The 24,029-nt window shown below is 42.8% G+C and overlaps 1 protein-coding gene across 1 annotated transcript; it reads left to right on the top strand.

Annotated features, from left to right (window-relative positions):
• The first annotated feature begins 9,682 nt into the window (after positions 1 to 9,682).
• On the top strand, positions 9,683 to 21,941 carry DDX47 (DEAD-box helicase 47). Its single transcript, XM_037514317.2, has 12 exons — positions 9,683 to 9,809; positions 10,442 to 10,535; positions 14,438 to 14,626; positions 15,113 to 15,184; positions 15,383 to 15,501; positions 16,451 to 16,522; positions 16,647 to 16,763; positions 17,292 to 17,438; positions 17,947 to 18,084; positions 19,383 to 19,453; positions 19,919 to 20,048; positions 21,370 to 21,941. The coding sequence occupies exons 1-12, from the start codon at positions 9,723 to 9,725 to the stop codon at positions 21,499 to 21,501; spliced, it is 1,368 nt and encodes a 455-aa protein (XP_037370214.1). The 5' UTR covers positions 9,683 to 9,722; the 3' UTR covers positions 21,502 to 21,941.
• The last annotated feature ends 2,088 nt before the right edge of the window (positions 21,942 to 24,029 follow it).

Raw genomic sequence — 24,029 nt, 5'->3', positions numbered from 1 at the left:
CCTTTTACGTGTCCAGTGTAACCCCTGAGGTGGGGTCCTGGCTGGTCTGCCATGTGATTTGCCCTAGACCTTTAGCAATGAGTCACAGTCCAGGCCTCTGCCTCCTCTTTCCACAGGAACTGCCATAACAAGGTTTTTTTTGTTTTGTTTTTAGATTTATTTATTTATTTATTTAATTTATTTATACAAGCACTGGGTACAGTCAGAAGCACGGGAGGGTGAGAGAATTCACCAGAGCCAGAGTGGAGAGCAGAACAGGCATACTAACGAAGTACACTGCTGAGGGGAGCAGCGGGCACAGCAGGAGAGGTCTGTGTGCCATGTGGGACCCTCGCCCAGCAGATCAAACCGGTGCTGCAGAAGCTGCAGGCAGCTTCGCAACCGAGCGCTCAACCGCTGCGCCCCCCCGGGAGGCCCCCATAACAAGGTTTGTTCCCGCATTTGTGCAGACCTGCTTGCCAAATTTACAACAATAGTTTAAATTGGGAGCAGCTTTTTTGTGTAGTTGGGGAGAAGGAGTGATATTTAAAATCTTCTAGGCTTCTTATTTCTCCCTGGGTGAGAGCAGACATTTGCTCTATCCTTGCCTATTATTAACACTACAGTCAAAATATCATTGAAGTATACTACTTTTCTCAGTGCTGAAATGAAATATTTATTTTTAGAAACTGAATATAGAAAATAAAGGTGGATATTTAATGGTAATAACTAATAGTATTTATTGAAAAGTTACTTGGTATTGGGCTAAGCACAATTTGACATGAATTATCTTATTCGGTGAGTACTATAATTACCCCACATTATTGGATTTTTAAAAAAGTGAGGAAATGAGAGATCAGATAGTATTCCAGGATATGAATCCTGGCAACCTGACTCCAGTATTATGCTCTTAGCTCTTCTGAGTAAGTATATTCCTAATATGAAACAATAGTGATGCTATTAATAACAAATTGATATATTCACTCATTCATCCTCCCAGAAAACATTAATTGACCACCTTGTACCACCTATTTTTTTTTGTGAGCAATGCAGACCGGGTTCTAGGTCTCATGGCACAATAATGTAGTACTCTGGGAACGGCAATCTTATGCCAGTAAATTCATTAACAAGAAATTAAAATGTAGCTTTGCAAATGACTAGCATTTCCATAAAACAATGTGGGACTGATTTGAAAACAATCTTCTGCTTTAATGATCATATTAAATACTACAAAATATTAGAGATATTTTGTAATTCTGTCCCAGGTGTCACAAACAAGATTCTTACAAACCAAGTGCCTAGAATGGAAGGATAAGATTAAGCAAAACTTTTTGTTACCTGTTGATGTGCTGGGACTTACCAGTGACAAAGGCTGCACAGATATGAAAAAAGATATGACTGGTTCAGCAGGTTTTTCCAGATTTTGTGTAAAAACTTCTGGAAATGAAACTTATTGGGGTCATTCCATCGAAACTACCACTGAAGCTGCCTGTCAGTTTTCTCCCTATTAGGGTTTTGTACTCAATGTCAGTTGGGCAGTTATGGACTAAAACTGAAAAGCCTTGTAGATGAGTAGATATGTGTGAGTAGATATAAGATTTTAGGCTTCATAAAACTATTCAAAATAACATGCTTTGATGCTTGTAACATTGTTCTCTGAGCTTTAATATATTAAACACTAATAACTGTTGGACTTGGAGTTTGACATGGTTGACTACACAAATCCTAGAACGTTCTTCTCTCTTGAATTCTGTGACATCTTCTTTCTTATTTGTTTCCCTGTTTAGCTTCCTTAGTAACTTTTCTTTCTTTTTCTCCTAGACCTGAAGTGTTCGTTGAACCTCAGACCCTGGTTGCTCTCCCTCTCACCTCTATCATATCCCCTTTACTGAAGCCTTCATGTCCATTCCTGGTGTTTGTCCAGTTCTGGATTGCATGCTGGAATGCATATCCATAGCTCAAGGATTCTTCTGGGTCAGTTTGAATTTAGAGGGTACATGGTGATGGTGAGATTAAAAAAAAAAAAAGGTGGAGATCACTGACTGACTAAAGGAAACTGCAGGGAGAATGTACAAAAAAGAAAGTTCTAGTTGTCTCCTCCTATTTATTTCTCTTGCTGGAGTGCTACACTTTAATGTCAGTCAGATGTGGTCTTGCCCTTACCTGAATGTCTAAGAGCAGTCCCTGCCACTTACACTTGATTGATCATGCAATACCACTGATTAGAGATATTTGTGTCAACCCCCACAGGCTTAAGGACACTGTATCACTAAGCCTCCCCACAGTGTCTCTCCAGCTCCCCCTACAGGAGATGCTCCTAAGCATTTGTTGAATGAACAAATGAACAAGCACTCTCTGGCATGGTGTATATAGACTGGTATTACTTCTAGAACATCTACAGGATCCTCCTTCTTCTCTGGAAGCTGGTCCTTCTCCCTTTGTCAAAGGCAACATTAGTGTCCCATTTGCCTACCTTGAAATCTCATCTCCAAATTTCCTTCTTCATTATTTCTCCATTGTCCCTTTGCCAAGGTACCCAGGGTTGCTTCCTATTAAACGACTCGCTAAATGTCTCTCCCATGCATTTTGACCCATTCCCTGTTATCTAAACCCACCCAGGCTTGCATGACCTGGTCACTGTAACAACCCACAAGCTGGCTTTTCTGATTCTGGGTTCTTTCCACTCAAATTCATGCTATCCTACAGCCCTTGATTCCTTTACATCTACATCATGGAGTTGCTCATATTCCAATCTAATGAAATGCAATGTACCTAAAACTGGACTCTGAATTTAAGTTTATACACACTTTATATTCAGTGTAAGTAACTCTGAGTTACATTCAGAGAGGTGATGAATTCCTGTGGTACTTGCTATATATATTTTTTATAATCTTAATTTTTAAAATTGAAGTAACATTGCTTTAGAACATTATATAAGTTTCTGGTATTCATTGTTGAGAATAATACAATTTTTTAATTGAGGTATAACTGACAGATAACATTACTTCAGGGATATAATGTAATGATTTGATAATTATGTATAGAGAGAAATATTCACCACAAGAAGCCTAATTAGCATTTGTCTTCACGCATAGTAATAATCTTTTTCTTGGGGTGAGAACTTTAAAGATTTACTCTCTTAGTAACTTTCAAATCCCCAGGACTTATTTAGAATGGAAAATGTGTACTTTTTGACCCTTTCACCCATTTCATCACCCCTACTCCCTGCCTCTGGCAACCATGAATAGGTTCTCTGTAGCTATGAGCTTGTTTTGCTTTAGTTTTTAGTTTTGTTTTGTAGATTTCACACATAAGTGAGATCATATGGTATTTGTCTTTCTCTGACTTCATTCCCTCAGCGTAATGCCTTCCACATCCATCCATGTTGTCACCAATGGCAGGATTTCCTTCTTTTTAATGGCTGAGACTAGCCATTTATGGTATGTGCACATTCTAGAGAGTGTAGATAGAACACTATCAGACCAGTGGTTTTGACCAGCCTGGAGAGAAGAATGAGATCATCACTGACCACGATGCAAACTGCTTGCAGGATTTCTAAGGGCAAGAAACATGGGCAGAGGGGCAAGGCATTTCTGTGTTGAACGTGGCATCTCACCTCCCAGGCTCTTGAACAGGTGGGGTCAGCCTAACCACCAGGTCCAGTCCTAGCTCGGTTGTATAACTGAATCATAAACCTGTGCAGCTAACAATAACCCTCCTGACCTCTGAAAGCTTTCCTCTCCAGGGGCCTCCTTTTTAAGGGGATGTTATCTAATGAAGGGAGACTTCAGAGTGATCTGGGGGGCCAAGAGGGAACGTGTCCCGCCTCTCTGCATCACCAGTCCTGCAGGCTTTCCCACAAAGTCACAACCCACATTTACTTCTCAGAACAGATATGCAAGAACTCTTAAGAGACATTTTTCTTTTGCCTACCATGGCCAGATTGGCCCTTGTCCCCACACCCCTGCCTTACATGTGGAAAGCTGGTGGGCTGCTTCTCCTCTTGCTAGGGGTGAACATACTTGGCCTAAAGCAATAGCCCAGCTCCAGAAGCTCAATCTCGTTTCCTACTTCTTATCATACATGCTATGACTTTTCCAGTCACAGCTGCTGCTTCATTCTGCCTTTCTTCATCCGCCCCGCCCCCCCACCAGATACTGACAGACACACAGATACTCATTCAATGAAATAGTGAGTGCCTACTCTATGCTAGATATTTTTCTAGGCATTAAGCATGGAGTAGTGAACATAACTGTCAGTCATCTTGGCCATTACAGAGTTTGCATTCTAGTGATGTCAGGAATGCAGAAACACTACTATAATTATTTTGTTTTGTTTTTTCTTTTAAACGAAGAAAAGCTTTGCTTAAGGGTTACATAGTTTTATTCAAGTAAATCTGAATGATTCTACTCCTTTGTGCTTACAAGTTTCCAATTGTATTTAGCTTCTGGTTGGAATTTGAAAAAATAAAAATGAAATAAAAAAGTTTCCTAACTATTCAGGTGAATACAAAAGGGAGGGGAAAAAAAGGAAATATCTAGTTTGTCAGGCTGCGTGTGGGCTTCTGACGGATGTACATCTAGTGGCTTAAAACGACACAAATTAATGTTCTTGCAGAGTATCACTGGCTAAAGGAAAATAGTTGGCAGAGTTGTGTTCCTTCCCAGAGGCTCTAAGAGAGATCTGTTTTTTTCCTGGTCTTTTCCACCTTCTGGAGGTTGTCATGCTCCTCTGTCTTTGAAGCCATGGTGACAGGCTGCATCGTTCTCCCACGGCGTCTTTCTCACCTCTTCTCTTGCTGTTTCCTGCACTTCTCAGGACCCTCCTATTCACACTGGGCCAACCTGGACAATCCAAGCTACTCTCCCTATTTTAATTTTTTTTTTTTTTAATAGAGGCAGGTTTTACTTATTTATTTATTTGTTTGTTTTTTGTTTATACAAGCACTGGGTACAGTCAGAAGTGCCGGAGGGTGAGAAAATTCACCAGAGCCAGAGCAGGGAGCAGAGCAGGGAGCAGAGCAGGGAGCAGAGCAGGCAGAAGGACCTAAGTACACTGCTGAGGTGGGCAGCGGGCGGCAGGAGAGGTCTGTGCGCCATGTGGGACCCTCCTCCGGTGGCCGGGGAGCAGCCGGGGATCGAACCGGCGCTACAGAGGCCGCGGGCAGCTTCGCAACCCAGCACTCAACCGCTGCGCCACCGGGGAGGCCCTTCTCTCCCTATTTTAAAGTTAGCTTGCCAGCAACCTTAATTCCATCTGCCACAGAATTCTCCTTTCCCAAGAAACTTCTTCGCAGATTCTACATAGTTTCATGCTCACTTCTGGATCCTAATATCTGGTGTGGTATTGGTGAATATTTGTTGAATAAAGAAACAAATACAGTTTTCCAGATTCCATGTGAGCTATCCTCTCTCTGTCCTCATTATCACATCATCTGTCTTTTCTTCACTTGAATGTACATATTCATAACAGGTTATAATTCATAAGTTAAAGATAATCTTAAATTTTGCTTTGGCTCCTTTTTGATGAATTACTTTGTATAAGTGAGCTTTCTCCAAAAATAGTCTTTAGGGCATGCAACTCCTGGGAGGATTTTGTGTAGAGACTGATTAAGAACTGATTCTTTTTTGTAAAGAAATTTTATGGAGTTAACATTGGTTGATAACATGTAAGTTGCAGGTGTACAGCAGTAGAATCAGATGCCTACACACATTTCCTGGTGATCCCCACCAATCCATTCATCGTATAATTAATGCAATTCAACCAGCAGTTCCTTTCTCTCTGGACCCCCGCCCCTCATGCTTTTCTTCGTATTGAAGACTTTGTTTGTTTTGACTAACTCAGTCTTGTTTGAATGCTCCACAGATCTGTTGTCTCTCCATTTGAAGGCTTATTTTACCTTTGGCTCAGGAACCCTCACTGTCCAGGCCCACCTCACAATCGCCTAGTGTCACTGGCCTCTGGAAGGGCTCACCACGGTCCACATGTCCTTCCCTTATTCACCAGACTCAGTAACCACAGAGTCTAGGAGCCCACGGTACCTTTAAAGGCCTACTAAAAAGATTTATCTTTCTTTTAAAATCAAAAGAAAAGAACCTTTAAGTCAGATACGTTATATTAATATAGGACACCAATATATTTGTCATTACTATACAGTTATAAAATAGAACTTTTAATATTTTTGTGTCAGGCAGGCTGAGGCAATAGAGCAAGGCCGGTCATGGCCTTTTACCTCTCCTTCTGGAGCCAATGTATTGTTTTGGGCTGGCCTTCCCTTCATCATTTTGTGTGTTTATTTGGATTTCCTCTTTAACCTTCCTCATTGTTCTAAAGCACAGGATATGACATGGCTCGGGTACTAGAAGGGACCTCTCTTCTTTCCATGACCAGAATACAAATATCTAAATGGCTCCAAATCTGGGGGGAATAGTTAAAATAGGCCATCCTGGCAGTTGATGCAGGCTTGTGTCTCTGGAACCCAACTGGGTTCACACTGGGGGTCTGACATGAATCCTGTCCTTAGGAGAGTGCTGGTGGAGACCCAAACCTCGCTGGTCTGGCCAGCACCACAGAGTGGATCCCTATTGCTGTTGTCATGGCGGCCATAGTTTCCCTGGGTGCCTCAGGGGCCCTGGCACCAGAGGAGGTTTTAAAAATAGCCTATATGGGAATTATCCATGAACAAACAGAAAAAAGTTTTGCATGACTAAAATGGAAAGAGTTTCACATTATAATAGCATTTGAGTGGTTTATAGCAGTTTCTCTTTAGAGCAGTGTTGGGCCCTCGGAAATCTACGTGATTTTTTTTTCTTGTCTGTAACACGTTTTAGCAAAACATGGGTAACTTTAGACCCTATATTTTATATACACTTGTAAAATCCTGCCAATTGTTTCCATCTGGGTTTCCTTTATGAGCCTCTTGTCTCTGCTTCCCTCACTCCCCATCATGTCTTCCCCATTCTGTCAGCACTTTTCATTTATGTTCCATTCCCCTAGCTGAAATCAGAGAAAGAGTCTAAGGGAAGCAGCATACATATTCCAGCTGCTTCTCTCTGTTTTTACAGAAAAGTCTGTGTGGCATAGGAATTCTGAGTGTGAGTTTTCAGAGGAAGCTGCATATGATCAGGTCATGCCCAGTCAAAGCTTTGCTCTGGGTCTCCAGAGGCCTGGCTTCCAGTCTTTTTTCTTGTTAGCTTACTGTGTGACATGTCTCTTTACTGTCCAGGACCCGAGTTCCTCATTTGTCAAACAAGGAGCACAACTTCCCCTGGAGGTCTACAGTAGCAGTATGAAGAAGAGGAAGGGCTGGAATGAGGATGGAAGGTTTTCTTTGATAAATCTACTCCCCCTTCTCCCTAAGCCTATTTCCACTTTGGAGATCACGTGGCGTGGCCTAATTCCCAGATCCAGGAAAATGGAGTCCCATGAGGGAGCTAAATAAGCTGAGGGCCAAGGACTGCTTTGGCAAGGGTAAGTGCTAAGGACTGCCTGCCGGAAGCATTTCAGGGTCACCTGCTGTTTCACACAGAGTGTGACTTCTCTCCTGTCCTTGGACTTGGGATGAACTGACATAAAGACCAAAGGTCCCAGCCTGTTCCATTGTGGTGGAATCTCAAACATTCTCTAAAGAGACAGGCGGTGAAGTCTTCCTGGTCTTCATGAAACCTGATGCCAATGCTCTGTTGAGTTGTAATCCATTTCAGGCAGAATTTATGTCAAGCTGTGCACTGACTGCTGGTGCCATCTCTTACTTCTTAGGTGGTTTTTCTTTTCCATTCTTTCTTCTCTACATTCTTTCTCCATGCAGAGTTAGAATGATACTTTGAAAAGGCAGATCCTGTCACTCCCCTGCTCAAAACCCTCCAGGGGCTTCCTTTTTTATTGAGGATCATATCTGAACCCCACACCTTTCTCAACAGGGCTGATCTGAGTCTACTTCCCTGATCTCCCTCCCTTTGTGGTTGAGTCTAGTGGGATTCCTAAATTGGTGCGTTTTTTGGTGTAGTGGTGGGAAGGGTCTCGGGCACACTGAGTTTACGATGATCAGATCAAGGCACACTTCACCCAAGGGTTCTCTCTAGCTTTGTACATTTATTCTCTTTTATCCGCACTTCTCCAATTCCCAATTCCCCCCAATTCCTCACAGGCAACCATTTTAAAATGCCTCCTATTTATTTTATTATTATTATTTATATATTTATATATATTTAAAGATTTATTTATTTATTCATACAAGAACTGGAGTGTAAGCCAGAGGTGCGGGGGGGGGGGGGCGGTGTGAAAGGATTCACCAGAGACAGAGTTGGGAACAGAACAGGTAGATCTACTGAAATACACTGCTAAGGGAGCAGTGGGAGAAACAGGAGAGATCTGCTGCACCATGTGGGTAAGCTCCCTGGTGGGCTGGGAATTGAACTCATGCTGCGCCACCAGGGAGGCCCACTGTCTCCTATTTATATGTATTTTCCAGTCAAATGCAATGACTGTGGGGAGATGTTTCAGGTGTACATGGTGCCGTTTATATTTCCCTCATTTAGCACTAAACTTTTGAGATTTGGGGCATGTTTTCTCACACCATGTGCTCATATTAATTATCCACTCTTCCAGCAATGGACCTCGGAGCACCTCCAACTGCCCACCTCCACAGTAACCACAGTAACGCTGCAATGTCAGCTGGCATGGTGTGAGAAGCTGCAGCTGGCACAGGAGCCGGTTGGCTGAGTCCAGGGCATACAACATATTTCATTTGCCTCAGTAGTGGCAGACTGCTTCCAGAAAAACCTCATCTGCTGTACTCCCTCAGGGCCTTTGTATTTCTTTCCCCCTTAGCCTGAAATAATTGTCTCTCTTTCCTGCTCATCAGTGAGGTCTCAGCTTAGAGATCACTGCCTCAGAGAGGGCTTCCCCAATCTCACAGTTATCCCCATAACCCAACCCCCCAGGTTACTCTCCGTCATTTTAATTCCTGGTTATCAGAATACCTTTCACAACTCGAAATTATCTGTGATCACCTCATTATCTGTCTTCTCCATGAGGGACAGGCACGCTATTCTGTTCCTTAGGCATCTAACATAGCCCTGAATAAATGATCGGAATAATTATAATAAATAGTACAGTGGGGCCTCCCCTATGGCGTAGCAGGTTGAGCACAGAGCTGTGAAGCTGTCCTCAGTCTCTGCAGTGAGGGTTCGATTCCCTGCTAGCCAGGGAGATACCCATATGGCCTGGCAGACCTCTCCTGTCTCGCCTGCTGCTTCCCTCAGCAGTGTTTTTGATCCGTCTGCCTGTTCTGTTCCCTGGTCTGTCTCTGGTGAATCCTCTCACCCTCCTGCACCTCTGACCTGTACCCCAGCTCTTGTATAAATAAATAAATCTTTCTAAAAAAATAAATAGTACAGTTATTATCAACCTGTCCACGAAAGGGAGGGGTATAACAACATGAGAGGTGGGGAAAATTTTTAAAATGGACCTAAAGGTCTGACTGGAGGTCTGTGTTGCCTGTCCCTCCTGCACATGGTTCAATTCCCCAAGTCCATACGCTGCTCGTAGCCATTCCTAACGACTATTATTTTCGCGAGGTTTCTAAATTCTTAGTTTTCTGGAGGTCCCACACGCCTGGCAGTCTGATGCAAGACCCCGGAAATCCCGTAGGGGTCGCCCAAAACACGCTTTCTTCGAGAATTAAAACTACATTTCCCAGCAGCCCGTGCGCCGCCGACTCACTTCCGGAACTCGCGGACAACATGGCGGCGTCCGAGGAGCACGATCCCGCGAGTGAAGAGCCCCAGCCGGCTGTCGGGGAGGAGGAAACTAAAACATTTAAAGACCTGGTGAGAGTGGACGACGCTAACTTCTGTGTCTACTACTGGCACCAGGAGCCGGCAAGAGTCCTGTTATATTAGATACTCTCCGGTTCTGTACAGAAGCAGCTGGGGCCTCACTTATGTTTCTCCCAGAATTTCTGAAGCTCGGCTTCCCGACTTCCTACCCCAGCCTCTGAGTTTGGGGCTTTGGCTAGGGCTGCCGACCTCTGAGAGCCCCATTTGCGCTCTTTTCCGTTTTGGAGTGACTGTTGTAACTGCGACTAATCGGATTTTAAAAATTATATGTTGGGCTTCAGAGTAAGATGAACCAGTTTTGACCCAAACACTTGCTAGAGGCAGATTTTCTCTCTCTGCCTCACTTTGCACCTCTGTAAGTTAGGGATGACTATAATAAGTACCAAGAACTGTGAGGATTAAATGAAATAATACATGTAAAGAACTTGGCCTTGGCCTGGTAAGGAGAATGTGTGGAGTCTTGAGCCACTCTCAAAGAGCAGACTGAATAGGCTCACAGTAGGTACTTTTTCAGTCAAAGTGTACGGGATGCACGTGTCATCAGCAAGGTCTCTGATAGTCATTTAATTAGGAGAGAGGCAAGTGTGTGCTCTTGATTGAAGTGTATTTTTCTGAATTCTAAGGGTGTGACCGATGTGTTGTGTGAAGCCTGTGACCAGTTGGGATGGACAAAGCCCACCAAGATCCAGATTGAAGCTATTCCTTTGGCTTTACAAGGTAGGTTGAGATGAAATCTGTGACCTGGTGCAGATTCAGTCAGAAGTTATACTCAATTAAATATTTACCACTTAGAGAATTATTGTTTGCACACTTCAAGTGAAGTAAAAATATGCTCACTGAAGATTAAAAATATTAGGGAAAATATATTTTATTTTAAAATACATTTGAGCTGAAGTAGAATCTAGACAATCAGATGTGATGGGAGAGGAGACATTTCTAGGCGTAGGGAACAGTATGAACAAAAGCCAACGAGGCTGGAAAACATGGTATTGTGTGAATACTCGAAAATACTTACCTGAGTGGTGGAAAAGAACAGTAAGTTGATGGGTATCAGGTTAGGCTGTCCTTGAATGCTGGATAAAAGAATTTGGCTTTAGTTCCATAGAGAGTGGAATACTTTTGGTTTTTTTTTTTTTTTAGCAGGCATATACTCCTTAGAGTTGTGTTCTTGGAAGATTAATCTCATAGCTCATTAAATAGTTTAGAGCCCGGTGAGCAGAGACTGGGAGACCATTTGGGAGGTCATTGTAATACTTTGGCAATAAATAATAGAGTGGTGGAAGTGAGGATGAAAAAGAGAAGATGATAGATAATCTTACATCCAGTTTGGTCAGTGGAAGGGAAGCAATGGGGACATACAAGATTATTACAGAATTTTTGGCTTATGTGTTTAGGACATATTGGTGTACAACTTACTTATTTTTTTCAAAACTTTTTTTTTAAAGATTTATTTTTACTTATTTATGCATACAAGAACTGGGAGAGGTATGGTAGGGGTGAGAGGATTCACCAGAGACAGAGTGGCAGATGTACTGAAATACACTGCTGAGGGGATCAAGGGCGAAACAGGAGAGGTCTGCTGTGCCATGTGGGTTAGCTCCCTGGTCAGGTATTGAACTCGTGTTGCATTGGCTGGCGATAGCTTGATAATGCTGAGACTTAACCCCTTGTGCCACTAGGGAGGCCTTGTACAACTTATTTAAAAGAAAAACAATTTTAAGAAAGATGAGCTTACTGGGAATAATTGATCTTGGTTACCAAAGAGCTAGCGTCAACTATGCACAGTTGGAATCTAAGAATTGCAACTTGATAAAGGGACCAGAACTACATAGAAACCTGTTATCCAAACATGTTAGGTTGCAAAATGAAGCTAAGAGAGAACACAGAGGAGAAATGGAGACTCAGTAGGAGGGTTGAGAATCATGAGAGTGCAATTTCAGACACATTAGGTAAGAGCATTTTGGGGATGGCAGCCACTCCATTACATACAGAAGATAGGAAGAGGAGTATAAAGAACCTTAGTGTGGAGAAAGTCTCTGCAGGGCGTAGCACCAGTGTTGCTCTCAGGTAGCTCTGGGGGATCATAGAAGAACAAAGTGTGCAAGCCTTAGCTGTAGCAGTGGGGGTTTCTCTGATCGCCTGCATCAAGCCATGGAATCTACTTTACTTCCCTAAATCTTATTTTCCCCTTCCAGAATTTTAAGCTTTCTCTTGACAAAAAAAGAGGCCAGATCCTACTGGTTTTTTTCTATTCCCGAGAGAGGTTCTGGTACAAGGATCGGACAGACAGAGTTTTTAAAGAGTGGAGGAATAAAAAGTTTTGACAATTCTTAGCTCAAAAATACGAGGACATTGTTGCAGTTCATTGGCACCTTTGTAACTAAGGGGAACGTTGAATCATAGATGAGGAAGAAATATTTTCCCTCTGTTGTCATTTGTCCCTGTAACCTTTGCCAGATTAGCCCATTGTCCTGTCTTATATATGTTTCTGCATGTTCTTTTGTAGGAAAAGCACAGAGATTAATGGATAGAAGGGTAAAACTCAGGTAAACCTCAGGCTAAAGGGTAGAACTCACTGAAATACATTGTTTGATCTGGAATGGTAGATCTGAGTTGATGTGATTACGTGATCGATGTCTAAGAGATAGAAATTCAAAGTCTGTTCTGGACAATGATGGCTTTCCCTTCTCGAAGCATTCTTCCTCCTCAAGTTTAAGACAGTGCTGTTCTCTGTCTCTGTAGCTGTTCTTGCTCCGTTTCTTCTGGGCCCTTTCCGTTGCAGTGTTGATCCCATCTTTAGCCTTTTTTCCTCCCTCAGAAACGTTAAGATGTCTTATCTAGTCCTGATGCTCTCGCACATTCCGCATCACTGAGTTGCAGCCAGTGCTCATCAGAATCATCTGGGGAACTTTCAAAGTGTTAGCCATTTGGGCTCCAAACTAAATTTACTGTTCAGATTTTCCAGGGGTCTGATGTTAGCAGGAATACATATGAAAACCTCATGGATTGTTCGGATGTGTCTGCTCCTGGGAGAGACCACTGGCAGGAGGCTTATGGCTTCCATGGCTGTTTTTCTAGCCCATACTTTTCTGCTAAGCTCAAAACAAGTATGTTCAGGGTCCTCACTGGTGGCGCAAGCGTTAGTTAGGATGCAGCACTATGAAGCTATCCGCAGCCACTGCAGTACGAGTTCAATCCCCAGGCAGGGAGCTACCCACGTGGTGCAGCAGATCTCACCTGTCTTGCCCACTGCTCCCCTCAGCAATGTATTTCAGTAGATCCACCTGTTCTGGTCCCCACTCTGTCTCTGGTGAATCCTCTCACCCTCTATACCTCTGGCCTGCACCCTAGTTCTTGTCTACGTAAATCTTTTAAAAACAAAAACAAGTATGTCCAACTGGATTTAGATGTTTCTTTTCTAAGCTTGACTGCAGGGACCTCAGGTTGTAGTCATTTTCCTCACCAGAATGAATTTTTCTGTTATCTTAATTTATAAGATAAATTAATTTATAAGATAAATTCTGTGCCTTTCTCAGGCTAGAAACCTGTGTGTCAACCACATTTGCTGTGCCTGCTTTCTGAATCTCCCTTTCTCCTGTCCTCACTGCCTTGCCTCAGTTTGGGCACCATCCTGAGTCTCCTGCTATCCTAACGGAGTTCATCTTTTCCTCTTTGTTCCCCATTCTGGCCATTTAGATCATTTTCCATGGTAAGGGACAGAATCCTGTTTGGGTTGTCTCAGATCGGGGGTTTATTGAGGACTGATCTCTAGGTAAGGCAACCTCAGCAGTTGCACAGTCAAGGCACAGGCCATTGTCCAAGAGGAAGTGTTCCCACAGGGCAGCGGCTTGATCACCGCTACCTTGTGGGCCAGTCTAGAGGGGCACCTGGGTGTGAGAGTTCATTTCCACTCTGCAGTTAGGGCCTGATTGGCCAGCATAAAGTCTGAGGATCTGTGCTTAAGGAATGGCTGGCCGAATGCTTCCCTTCAAAGGAGCTTGATACTTGACCTGTGCTGTTCATCTTCGTGGCTCCCCTTTGCCATTAGGTCTGGAGGTTCCCTTCCTACAGAGGACACTGGTCATGACAGGCCCCCTTGAAACCCTCGTTCTCTCTTTGACAGGAAGATACCTGAACTCCTTAGCTTGGTGTATGAGTTTCCTTTCTAGTCTAATCCTTCTCCTTTGCCCCTTAAAGTTCTGTGTCTTAGCCGTGTGGTCCTCCTGATGCTGGTTTAAAGCCTCTACCCTCTTTCCTCAGACAGGAATGACCTTCTGCTCCTCCTTTCTGCACTTGCAGATTTAATTTACCTGTTACCTCTGTTAATCTTCCTGACTTCTGCAAGCCATAAGTCCCTCCTTCCTTGTGTTCTCACTGTGCTTTGTTGGGCCTGTGGAGACTCTTCCCTGGTATGCTTTTGTGTTTTTGTCTCTTGCCCTGGGATTTTAAGCTCATCTAGGACAGATACTATATTTTCTGTTTAGTTCAACCTTCCTCTCCCCCTAGTTCTTTAAATATTTATTCAGTGCCTATTTTGTGCTTAATATTGTGTCACTAGAAAATGTGGGGGGAAGACAAAAGGAATGTCTTTGCAATTAGATGTTTTCTTTTCCTTCTAGGGCGTGATATCATTGGATTGGCAGAAACGGGTTCTGGAAAGACAGCGGCCTTCGCTCTGCCCATTCTGAATGCTCTGCTGGAGACACCCCAGCGTCTGTTTGCTTTGGTTCTCACGCCCACCCGGGAGCTGGCCTTTCAGATCTCAGAGCAGTTTGAAGCCCTGGGGTCTTCTATTGGAGTGCAGTGTGGTGAGTGAGAGGAAGGGCATCTTCAGGTTCTTTTGCCACCTGAGGATGAGTGTGAAAGGATGGGAGGAAAGAATGGGAGGAAGTATTAGCATAAGTTCATTGACCTAAAGCATTCATTTGGTATTTTTTTGTCTTTTTTTTTTTTTAAAAGATTTATTTATTTATGCATACAAGAGCTGGGGTGCAGGCCAGATATGAGGGGGTGGTGAGAGGAGTCACCAGAGACAGAGTGGGGAGCAGAACAGGCAGACTGACTGAAGTACACTACTGAGGAGAGCAGCAGATGAGACAGGAGAGGTCTGCTGTGGATAGCTTTGTAGTACTGTGCTTAACCCCTTGCTCCACCAGGGAGGCCCCCCGATTTGGTATTTTAGCTTTGGGGAAAGAGAACTTGTAAGGGAAGAGAAATTGAAGTAGAAATATTGCATTGGTTTTAGATGTGCAGCAAACCAATGAAAACAACTAATGTTCCTTTTATTTCTGCAGCTGTGATTGTAGGTGGCATTGATTCAATGTCCCAATCTCTGGCCCTGGCGAAAAAACCACATATAGTAATAGGTAAGTAATGAACAGAGGTAAGACCCTGGGAGTGGTGAATTGGAGAAAATCTGGTATTGGGTATTAACTTACAGGATAAGTTTTTATGGCCCTGTTTAGTTTTTTAATTTCTGAAATTTGGGAGGTTGATAGGGAGGGCTCGATAACTCTTTGTCCTTTTCCTTAAACATTCCCTCTCTGCTCCTTCTTTCATTGTAGCAACTCCCGGTCGACTAATTGACCATTTGGAAAATACAAAAGGTTTCAACTTAAGAGCGCTCAAATACTTGGTCATGGATGAAGCAGACCGAATACTGAATATGGACTTTGAGACAGAGGTGAGCTCGCAGCTCCTTTCCTCCTCTCAGAGCACCCAAGCACCTCCTTCACAACTTGGCATTGCACAACTGCTCTGTGTGGGGCCCTGTATCACCCCAGCTAATGAAGACAGCTTTACTGCTTTCTTTTCTCCCCTCCCCTCCCCTCCCCTCCCCTCTCCTCCCCTCCCCTCCTTTCTTTTCAGCAAAATACAAATATTTATTTGGAAGTTTTATTAGGACTGTGGCCTGGGAAACACAGACCCAAGAAGCTCTTGAGTTGTGTGTTCAAGTTGCCCTGGTTGGGGATGGGGAGGGGAGTTAGTTTACACATGGTCAGCTTTATGCAGATCAGGTTTTCAGTCAGTGCAGTTCTCATTGATGGAGAGTTTGCAAGTGGTGATTGGTTGAACTCAAGTCTGGTAGTCCTTGGCTGGCTTTATTCCAGCTACTTCCATGAGGTGAATGTGTCTGAGTCTGCTTGACTTGGCGGGGGGTCGACTCTTGCTTTTTTCATTCTTGGTGCTGTTCACAATGTCAATGCCTTAGTATCTTATCTTAAAAATACAGTGTGACCATGATTTCAGGGATGAGAAATATCAAAAGTGGACTTCCCTTTCCATTTCATTTGATTTACACTTCTTTCATACACCTTGAGATATCTTTATTTTCTTTGGTGACCTCCTCCTCATAGCCTCTTTAGTTGATTAATAATTATTCTTGACTCCTATCTTAGATTAGCTCTAATCTGCTGATTTAAGCTGTTCTTTTCTCTGAATGGCATTTTTCTCTGATAGCATCTGCTGTGGTATCAGATATTTCAGTAAATTTTAGCTGAAATGAACTAAACTTTTGAACCCCCAGATCAGTGAGGATTTAGTTTGTTACTCTCTGTTTTGAGTCTCCTTCACAAAAGAGGATTTGTAGGTGTCTAGTCTAATTGTTGGGATCCTTTTCTCTTTGTGCCTAGGTTGACAAGATCCTTAAAGTGATTCCCCGAGATCGGAAAACATTTCTCTTCTCTGCCACCATGACTAAGAAGGTGAAATTTTCTCGGACTTCTGTTTTTTCTTTATAAGAACTGGTAAAAACCAGTAATAACAGTCAGCAAAATAAAAATAGAGCCTTTATGCATTGGTGTACTAGTCTAAGTTTTCTCTCTTCAGGTGCAAAAGCTTCAACGAGCAGCTCTGAAGAATCCTGTGAAATGTGCTGTTTCCTCCAAATACCAGACTGTTGAGAAGTTACAGCAATATTACCTTTTTATTCCCTCTAAATTCAAGGTAAAGTATTTGCTTTGATCATTCCTGTTTCCTCACCAAACAAAGCTTTTGAAAATATGTCAGCTCTTGATTAGCTGAGAGCTGTGCTACAAGTTGGAGTCCTTTCTGCGTGTCTTAGGGTGTGTGCTGGGCTTGTATTTATCACTGATAAAGTCACACATTCCAGGAATTCACAGCATATTAAGCCAAAATAATGAAATTATGATATAACTCCTTCCCAACCCCATCCTTGAAGTGTTTTCCCCTTTGCTCATTGCATGACCTTTTTGTAGGCAAGTGCTCTTAGTTTTGTGCTTTATGTAAGGATGTTTCTTGGGTGCTGGGTGCCGAGCTCCTTGTGCATGGCATTGAGGGTGTGTGTGAAATGCATGGGTCACATGGTTAGGGACTGCAAAGCTGGCTCTTGGGAGTCTGGATAAATGAGAAGCAACTGTATGTACACTTAGTCTTTTACTTAGTTTGTATGCCAGAACTCAGCTTTTTTTTTCCAGGTTCATTTACATATGTTGTTTTGGGTTTGTAACTTAGGATACATATCTGGTTTATATTCTGAATGAATTGGCTGGAAACTCCTTTATGATATTCTGTAGCACCTGTAACAATACTCAGCGAACAGCTCTGCTGCTCAGAAATCTTGGATTCACTGCCATCCCCCTCCATGGACAGATGAGCCAGGTAAGGATTCTCTATTATACCAGCTGTGAACTGGTGGCCTGATAAAGTAAAGCTTAGAGCAGCAGATGTGTGCATTAACAATACATGGCATTAATGCCTCTTCTGTTTTTATGAGCTTTAAAGTATCACTCTGGATGCTTTACTTCCTCTTTTCAAGATAGCAAAAGCCTCAAATTAGAATATTCCAGAGGTGTGTTATATTTTCATATGGACGATGTTGATTTACTTAACTCTAGTGGTAGTAATTTCGTGGTCCCTAAAGACTTTTTGTATATTACTTCCCAGTTACTATATTAAATAACCCCAGTTTCATGTTTGTATCTCTTAGTCTATTCTTAAATATTATTTTTGTTGCTTCCATGTTCCTTGAAGCTCAATGTGGATGTAGGGGGAGCCGCCTTTTAAAAATTTCTATTTCTTGGCTCATGTAATTTGTGTGTCTTGGATTCCAGGATTCCGTAGTTCTCCAAGATTAAAAGTCTTTTCATTTCTTCTTTCATCATCTCAGAGCAAACGCCTAGGATCCCTTAATAAGTTCAAAGCAAAGGCTCGTTCCATTCTTCTAGCAACTGATGTTGCCAGCCGAGGTCTGGACATACCTCATGTGGATGTAGTTGTCAACTTTGACATTCCCACCCATTCCAAGGTGAGTCTTATTGCTGACCTGACTTTCAAATCCACAGTGTTTTTCTTCATGGAATATTATGGTTTTTCCTTAGTTACAATGTTGTGGGGTTCCTTCCTTCCTTCTTTCATTAAAACATCAAAAAACTGGGAAAGTTCTTGATTTGCTAGTCCCATCATCCTGCATCTGCCTGTGGAGTTGACATTAACACACACGAGCAGTATTAGATGCTCACAGTGCAGCCTGTGCTGATCTTTGTCAGTTTAATTTTTAAATTTAAAAAATTTTTTTAAGATTTTATTTTTATTTATACAAGAACCGGGGTACAGGCCAGATGCGTGGGAGGGTGAGGGGATTCACCAGAGACAGAGTGGGGAACAGACCAGCCAGACTGACAAAATACACTGCTGAGGGGAGCAACGGGTGAGACAGGAGAGGTCTGCTTGCCATGTGGGTTTCTCCGAGGCCGGCAGGGATCAAACTGGCACTGCAGAGGCTGTGGACAGCTTCACAGTGCTTCGCTCAACCACCTGTGCCACCAGGGAGGCCCAGTTTCATTTTTTTAGAAATGGCAGTTCGTGGTTCCCAGTTCATCTCAGGTTTTCTCAGCCTTGGCAATGTTAACATTCAGACCAGTGAACTCTTTGTTGTAGGGACTGTCCTTTACATTGGAGGATGCTTAATAGCATTCCTGACCTCCACCCACAGGTGACATTGTGACAACCAGATATGTTTTCAGACATTGCCAAGTCTGCCAAAGAATAAATGCCTAGAATTCCTTGGAATAAATCAGGGGCAGGAGAGGAGGTGCAGAATCATCCCCTCTTGAAAATAACTGGTATCTCTTGCCTTTGTATTTAACTGCTAGAGACAAGGTGCTGTCTCATTTAATTTTGACAGTAACTCTCGAGCATGCATAACTCTTTGGGCATACATTTCTATCCCTGTTGTAGAGATTAAAAACCAGGGGTCAGGGAGGTGATGTGACTTACAGACAACTGGAGCTAGCGGTGGTAAAACCCGAGCTATAATCACGTCTGCTTCTTAAGCCAGGGCTGTTTTTCTCTGTGTCATGTTGTCTCTAATCTTGGAGAGCTGCTTTTAGATTGGTCTTTCAATAAAAGAAAGGGGGAAATGAAGTGGGATCAATTTTGTATAGTAAAAAGGTGTAGGAGGTTTATGTCAACAAATTGCCTAATCTGTTTTCCACTTTCCATTGTAAATCCATTTTCTCTCAAAGATTTGCAATAAGACTTGACGCGCATCGTTTTTTACTTCCATTCCATATAACTCGATTGTGTTTACCCTTTCTGTTTCAGGATTACATTCATCGAGTGGGTCGAACAGCTCGAGCTGGGCGCTCTGGAAAGTCTATTACCTTTGTCACCCAGTAAGTAAATCATCTGCAGGGGCAGGGCAGTGTAGACAGAAGAGTGGGCCTTTGACCCCCCTCATCCTGTTTTCATCATTATAAAATGGAAATAAAAACAGCTACCCAGCAGGGTTTTAATGGAGATTAGAGAGATACATGTGTAAAAGATCTGTGGTAGCACTTGGCATGTGGAAACACAGCAAGTGGTAGTTGTTAGAGTTGTTTTTCCCTCAACTGAGTATTAGAATGACTGTTTCTGATTTTTAAGGAACACATTTTTACATTCCCCAGGCTTTTCTGTGAGTAAAGCATACCATGGGAGATTTCCTGATGGGCATTGCGTATCTGAAAAGGATTAATTGATTTAATATTGTTTAAAACCATGGCTCCTATGCCATCGTATCATTAGTACCATACAGTTCTGGAATGGAGAGGTTATTTGCATGTCAGCCAAACAAAACCATGCTCATTTTCCTCCCTCAGGTATGATGTGGAACTCTTCCAGCGCATAGAGCACTTAATTGGGAAGAAATTGCCTGTGTTCCCCACACAGGATGATGAGGTCATGATGCTGACAGAACGAGTGGCTGAAGCCCAAAGGTTTGCCCGGATGGTATGTGAACTGTTGTTTCACCAGCTTCTATGCAAAAGATGTCATCTGTGTGCCAGGCCTGTTCTGACCTTCTCAGTAAACTGCAGGAGTAGGGTATTATTTCATATTTTAGATGCACGTAATGGAGGAGCTTATTGATGGTTGGTGATTTGCAAGCATACTGCTGAATGGTTGAATTGGAGCTTGGTCTAAGTCTGACATAGCAACCACATTCTCAGCTACTGTTTCTGTTTCACATGTGGCAAGAAATGGACTTGAGGTCACAAGACCCACCTGTGAACTTAAGTATAGACAGTGGTGCCTAACCTCTCAGAATCAGCTCTCAGCTGCCACGTGGGAACAGTACTTACCTTAAATACCTTAAAAAGCTTTATGAACACCGGGCAAGCTGAGGCAGACTGCACAGCTCCTCACAGTAGTTGTAGCGGTAGGAGTGGAGATGAGAAGATTTTCTAGGAGAACCCTGGCAAGGCTGTCTGCTCCCTGGAATTCTAGCCCAAGGGATAGAGACACAGAACACACCTGTGGGCGGAGTTCTCAGAAGCAAAAGTGTGCTCTTATGTTTGTTCCTCTGCCTATGTGGAGTTTTGTGTTTGGCATTGTTGTTTATAAAAGTGTAATATGTGCACTGGAAGAAATAATTCAGAAAAATACAGAAAGATTAAAATAGTAAGTGAAACTTATAGCTATCCCACTCCACACAACCATTGCTAACATTTGGCTATTTAATTAGACATGAATTGTTTTGGGGTAATGATTTTAATTTTCTACTTCAGTGCATATTCAATCCAGTGATCATTTCTTAATGGCTGGAAAGAATTCCATTATGAATATATAACATGGCATGTACTGTTGTGTGTTCATGCATTTTCCAATTTTTTGTATTTTAACTAGTACTGTGTTGAACAGCCTAGTATGTACAATTTGCATACTTGTCTTGTTCTTTAGAATAAATATCTACAAGTAGAATTAATTGTTAGACCGAGGCGTACATACTGGTAAAATCTGAATTGATAGAGAATGCTAAATTGCTCCCCTAGCAATTTGTGCTCTTAGTGACAGCATATGGGAATGTCCCCACACTTTGACCAGTGTGAGGAATTACCATTCTCTTAAGTGTGTGCTGGTCTGCCGTGTGAAAATAGTAGCTTATATTTTTAATTTTCATGGTTTTGCTCACTAGTAAGGTTGACATCTTTGTATGTGGGGATTTTGGTCACCTTTGCTAATGGAAGGTTTTTGACTTTAAGGAGGGAAGACAGCATCTGTCACCCTCAGTTACAGGAACTCTTTCACTCCCATCCTTTCTGTTTTCTTGCAGGAGTTGAGAGAGCATGGAGAAAAGAAGAAACGCCCGCGGGAGGATGCAGGGGACAACGACGACACAGAGGGTGCTATTGGTGTCAGGAACAAGGTGGCAGGAGGAAAAATGAAGAAACGGAAAGGCCGTTAATCTCTCTGCTGTGAAAGACTTTTCTGTTCTGTAGAAGGGAGTTGAAGAAGAGAGTGGAACCTCCTCTGGTAGAGCTCCTCAGACTGAAATCTGTCAGAATTAGATCCAGAATTTGCTCAGCTAATTCAGTGCTCGTTCCCCTTTCTGTGCAGTGGAGCCTCATTGTTGCAGAGTGCCTTCCACAGTGCTGAGGTCAGGACTGTTACTCTTCTCCAGCCATGCCTCCGTGCTCCTGGCCTGAGTAGGATGTGTTCTTCTGTCGCTTCACACAGACCTTTGGCTTTTTCAGCTGCGAGTCAAGGACTAGCTAAATGAGGCACTTGACCTGTAACTGTAAAGGAAGGAAGTTCTGCATCTATAAACCATGACACTTGAGCAGTCTCAGCTTGTGCATCATTAGCCCTAATGTGAAATAATAAATTTGAATGTTACTTTTTAAACATTCAAGCTCCTTCAAGACTCTTAAAGGTTAACGGACTTTACAGATTTAAGTAAGATCTTGCTAATAGGTAAGAAACAGATGGTGTTGATAACTTCCGTGGCAATTCATTGGTTGTCCTTAATTTAAGATTAACATATTTATGACTTAAAAAAACAAAGGAACAAGATGAAGGATGGCTTTGTAAGGGAAGTCCTGCTTAAGAGGAGGTTGTGTTGTTTTTTCAGGGGGTGGGGAGAAAAGAGGGTGGCGCAAAGTCCTTCAGACTGTACAGTCTGTTAGAGCCCTAAATAGATTCACTTTCCTGGCTTCTTGGATTGAGCAGGTAGTTAGGAAAACTGAATATCTCCAGGTCACTAGAGTAAAATCAGGAAGCATTAGAAATGCAGGGTGATTCCAGGACCCTACTTGTCGTGCCCAATGGCTACTATCTCTTTTGTGCCCATCTGTTGGGTTATTTAAATTGGGGTAAAGCTGGGTTGTCAGCTGATGGGGCTGAAATGAACATTGGCACTGTAGGGACTATGAGGAAAGGGCGAGTTGGTGGACATCAGAAACAACTTCGAGCTTCGAGGTTGCCTCAAGCACAGCCCCATCCTCTGGGGGCTCTTACATGCCTGCTCATTCTTGTAGAATAGAACACTTTTGTTTAGAGGAGAGAGTTTGGAGTGGCCGACCAGGAGGAGAGAGTTTGGATTGTCAGGACCAGGTTTAAGATTAAGATTGAATTTTGCAAGAAAGCCTTTCCATATAGAGTTACCCCTGCTTTTCAAAAGTTCGCTGTATGCCACTTAGCTTTTGTGAAGACACAGTAGTACCTTTTTTCGATACCCGAAAGGAACCCGAACAGGACTTTTGCTTTCATTACAAAAGAGGAAACAAACATAGCATTCCACGTTTGTTTTGCAGCAGCCATTCTAAAGGCAGCGGCACCCCCAGCAGCGAGAGTGGCCTGGCCAAACTCCTTTCCCGGGAACTCCTTTAAACAGGCTGTGAATGTATCATGTCATTCCTGCTTTTACCACATGTGAGTGTGATTTTTAACCTTTATGTGTTATTTGGTATGATCCGGTAGGTTAATTTTTAGGTTTGTGAACACTCAAAAATTTTCCATATCATTTAATGGCAGTGGCTTCTTTGTGTTATGCCATTTCAGCGCCATTTCAGTTGAAGGAAGGTTTCATAGAAATGCTGTTTTTTGGATAGCAGGGAGACCTGTCCATCTTAATGGAATGTGTATTTCAAAGGTTGCACTTTGTAGACTCAAAGTACCTAGTAAGAAATGAAAAGTAGGTGGCAGTAAAATTCTGTGGTAGTGAAGTGTGGATTACTGGCTACAGGAACATCTTTGTAAATGTAGAAGGTGAGGAAGTCCTACCTCAGATGTATCCTAACAGATGCCTATAGGTAAGACATTTACAATTAATCGGCACAAAGACATGGCTTATTTTGCTATTCACTTTGCTTTGAATTTCACGCCTCATGATGGTGCTTGTGGGTGAAGGTTAAGTTAGATGAGTTAAGAGGAAAAGGAGAGAACCTTAGAGGAGGAAAGGCAGAGAGTTAAGTGGGGTCGAACTGGCGACTCATGACTAAGTTGGCCCCTGGAGGCCAGCTGTCCATTAATGCTGTCTTCCTTTTAGGCCTCATCGGTAGCTAGGATGATAGCAAGTCTTTTTCTCTAAATCAGTGAATAAAAGTGAATGGGTGTTTCCTTCCATTCAGTGGAGGATTTCAGAAGCAAGCTATAATTGAATCTGGTATGGGTGGGTGGGCAGGAAGAGAGACTGGAATTATCCTAAAGGAGTCTGAGCTTCTAAATAGGCAAGGGTCTCTGACCTAAGGTTTGTGGGCTCCTGAGCAATAAACATACTTCTGGGGAAACTCAAAGTGTTAAAAAACAACTGCTGTGAAGTTTAACTCTTGTCCCTAAAGTATATTCACACTTATGCTTTGCTGGGATGGGAAGATGGTACACTAAAGGCAGACACGTGGATGGGGTGTGTTCAGGCTTGTGAGTAGGCCCAGACCGTAAGCTTGAATCCCAGGTAGGACAAGTAAAGATGTCACTGAAGGTTAGGAGGCACAG

Source organism: Talpa occidentalis, unplaced genomic scaffold (assembly GCF_014898055.3).
Source record: "Talpa occidentalis isolate TD23 unplaced genomic scaffold, MPIMG_talOcc4v2.1 talOcc4.16, whole genome shotgun sequence".
In the NCBI taxonomy this organism is placed as follows: domain Eukaryota; kingdom Metazoa; phylum Chordata; class Mammalia; order Eulipotyphla; family Talpidae; genus Talpa; species Talpa occidentalis.
This window is presented reverse-complemented; position numbering and strand designations above follow the sequence as displayed.

Bases quoted from the DNA above. Each gene is read 5' to 3' on its own strand.
- DDX47 (XM_037514317.2), top strand. From the start codon at position 9,723: ATGGCGGCGTCCGAGGAGCACGATCCCGCGAGTGAAGAGCCCCAGCCG. The intron at 10,536-14,437 runs GTAGGTTGAGAT...TTTTCCTTCTAG, and splicing joins TATTCCTTTGGCTTTACAAG to GGCGTGATATCATTGGATTG. The intron at 20,049-21,369 runs GTATGTGAACTG...GTTTTCTTGCAG, and splicing joins CCCAAAGGTTTGCCCGGATG to GAGTTGAGAGAGCATGGAGA.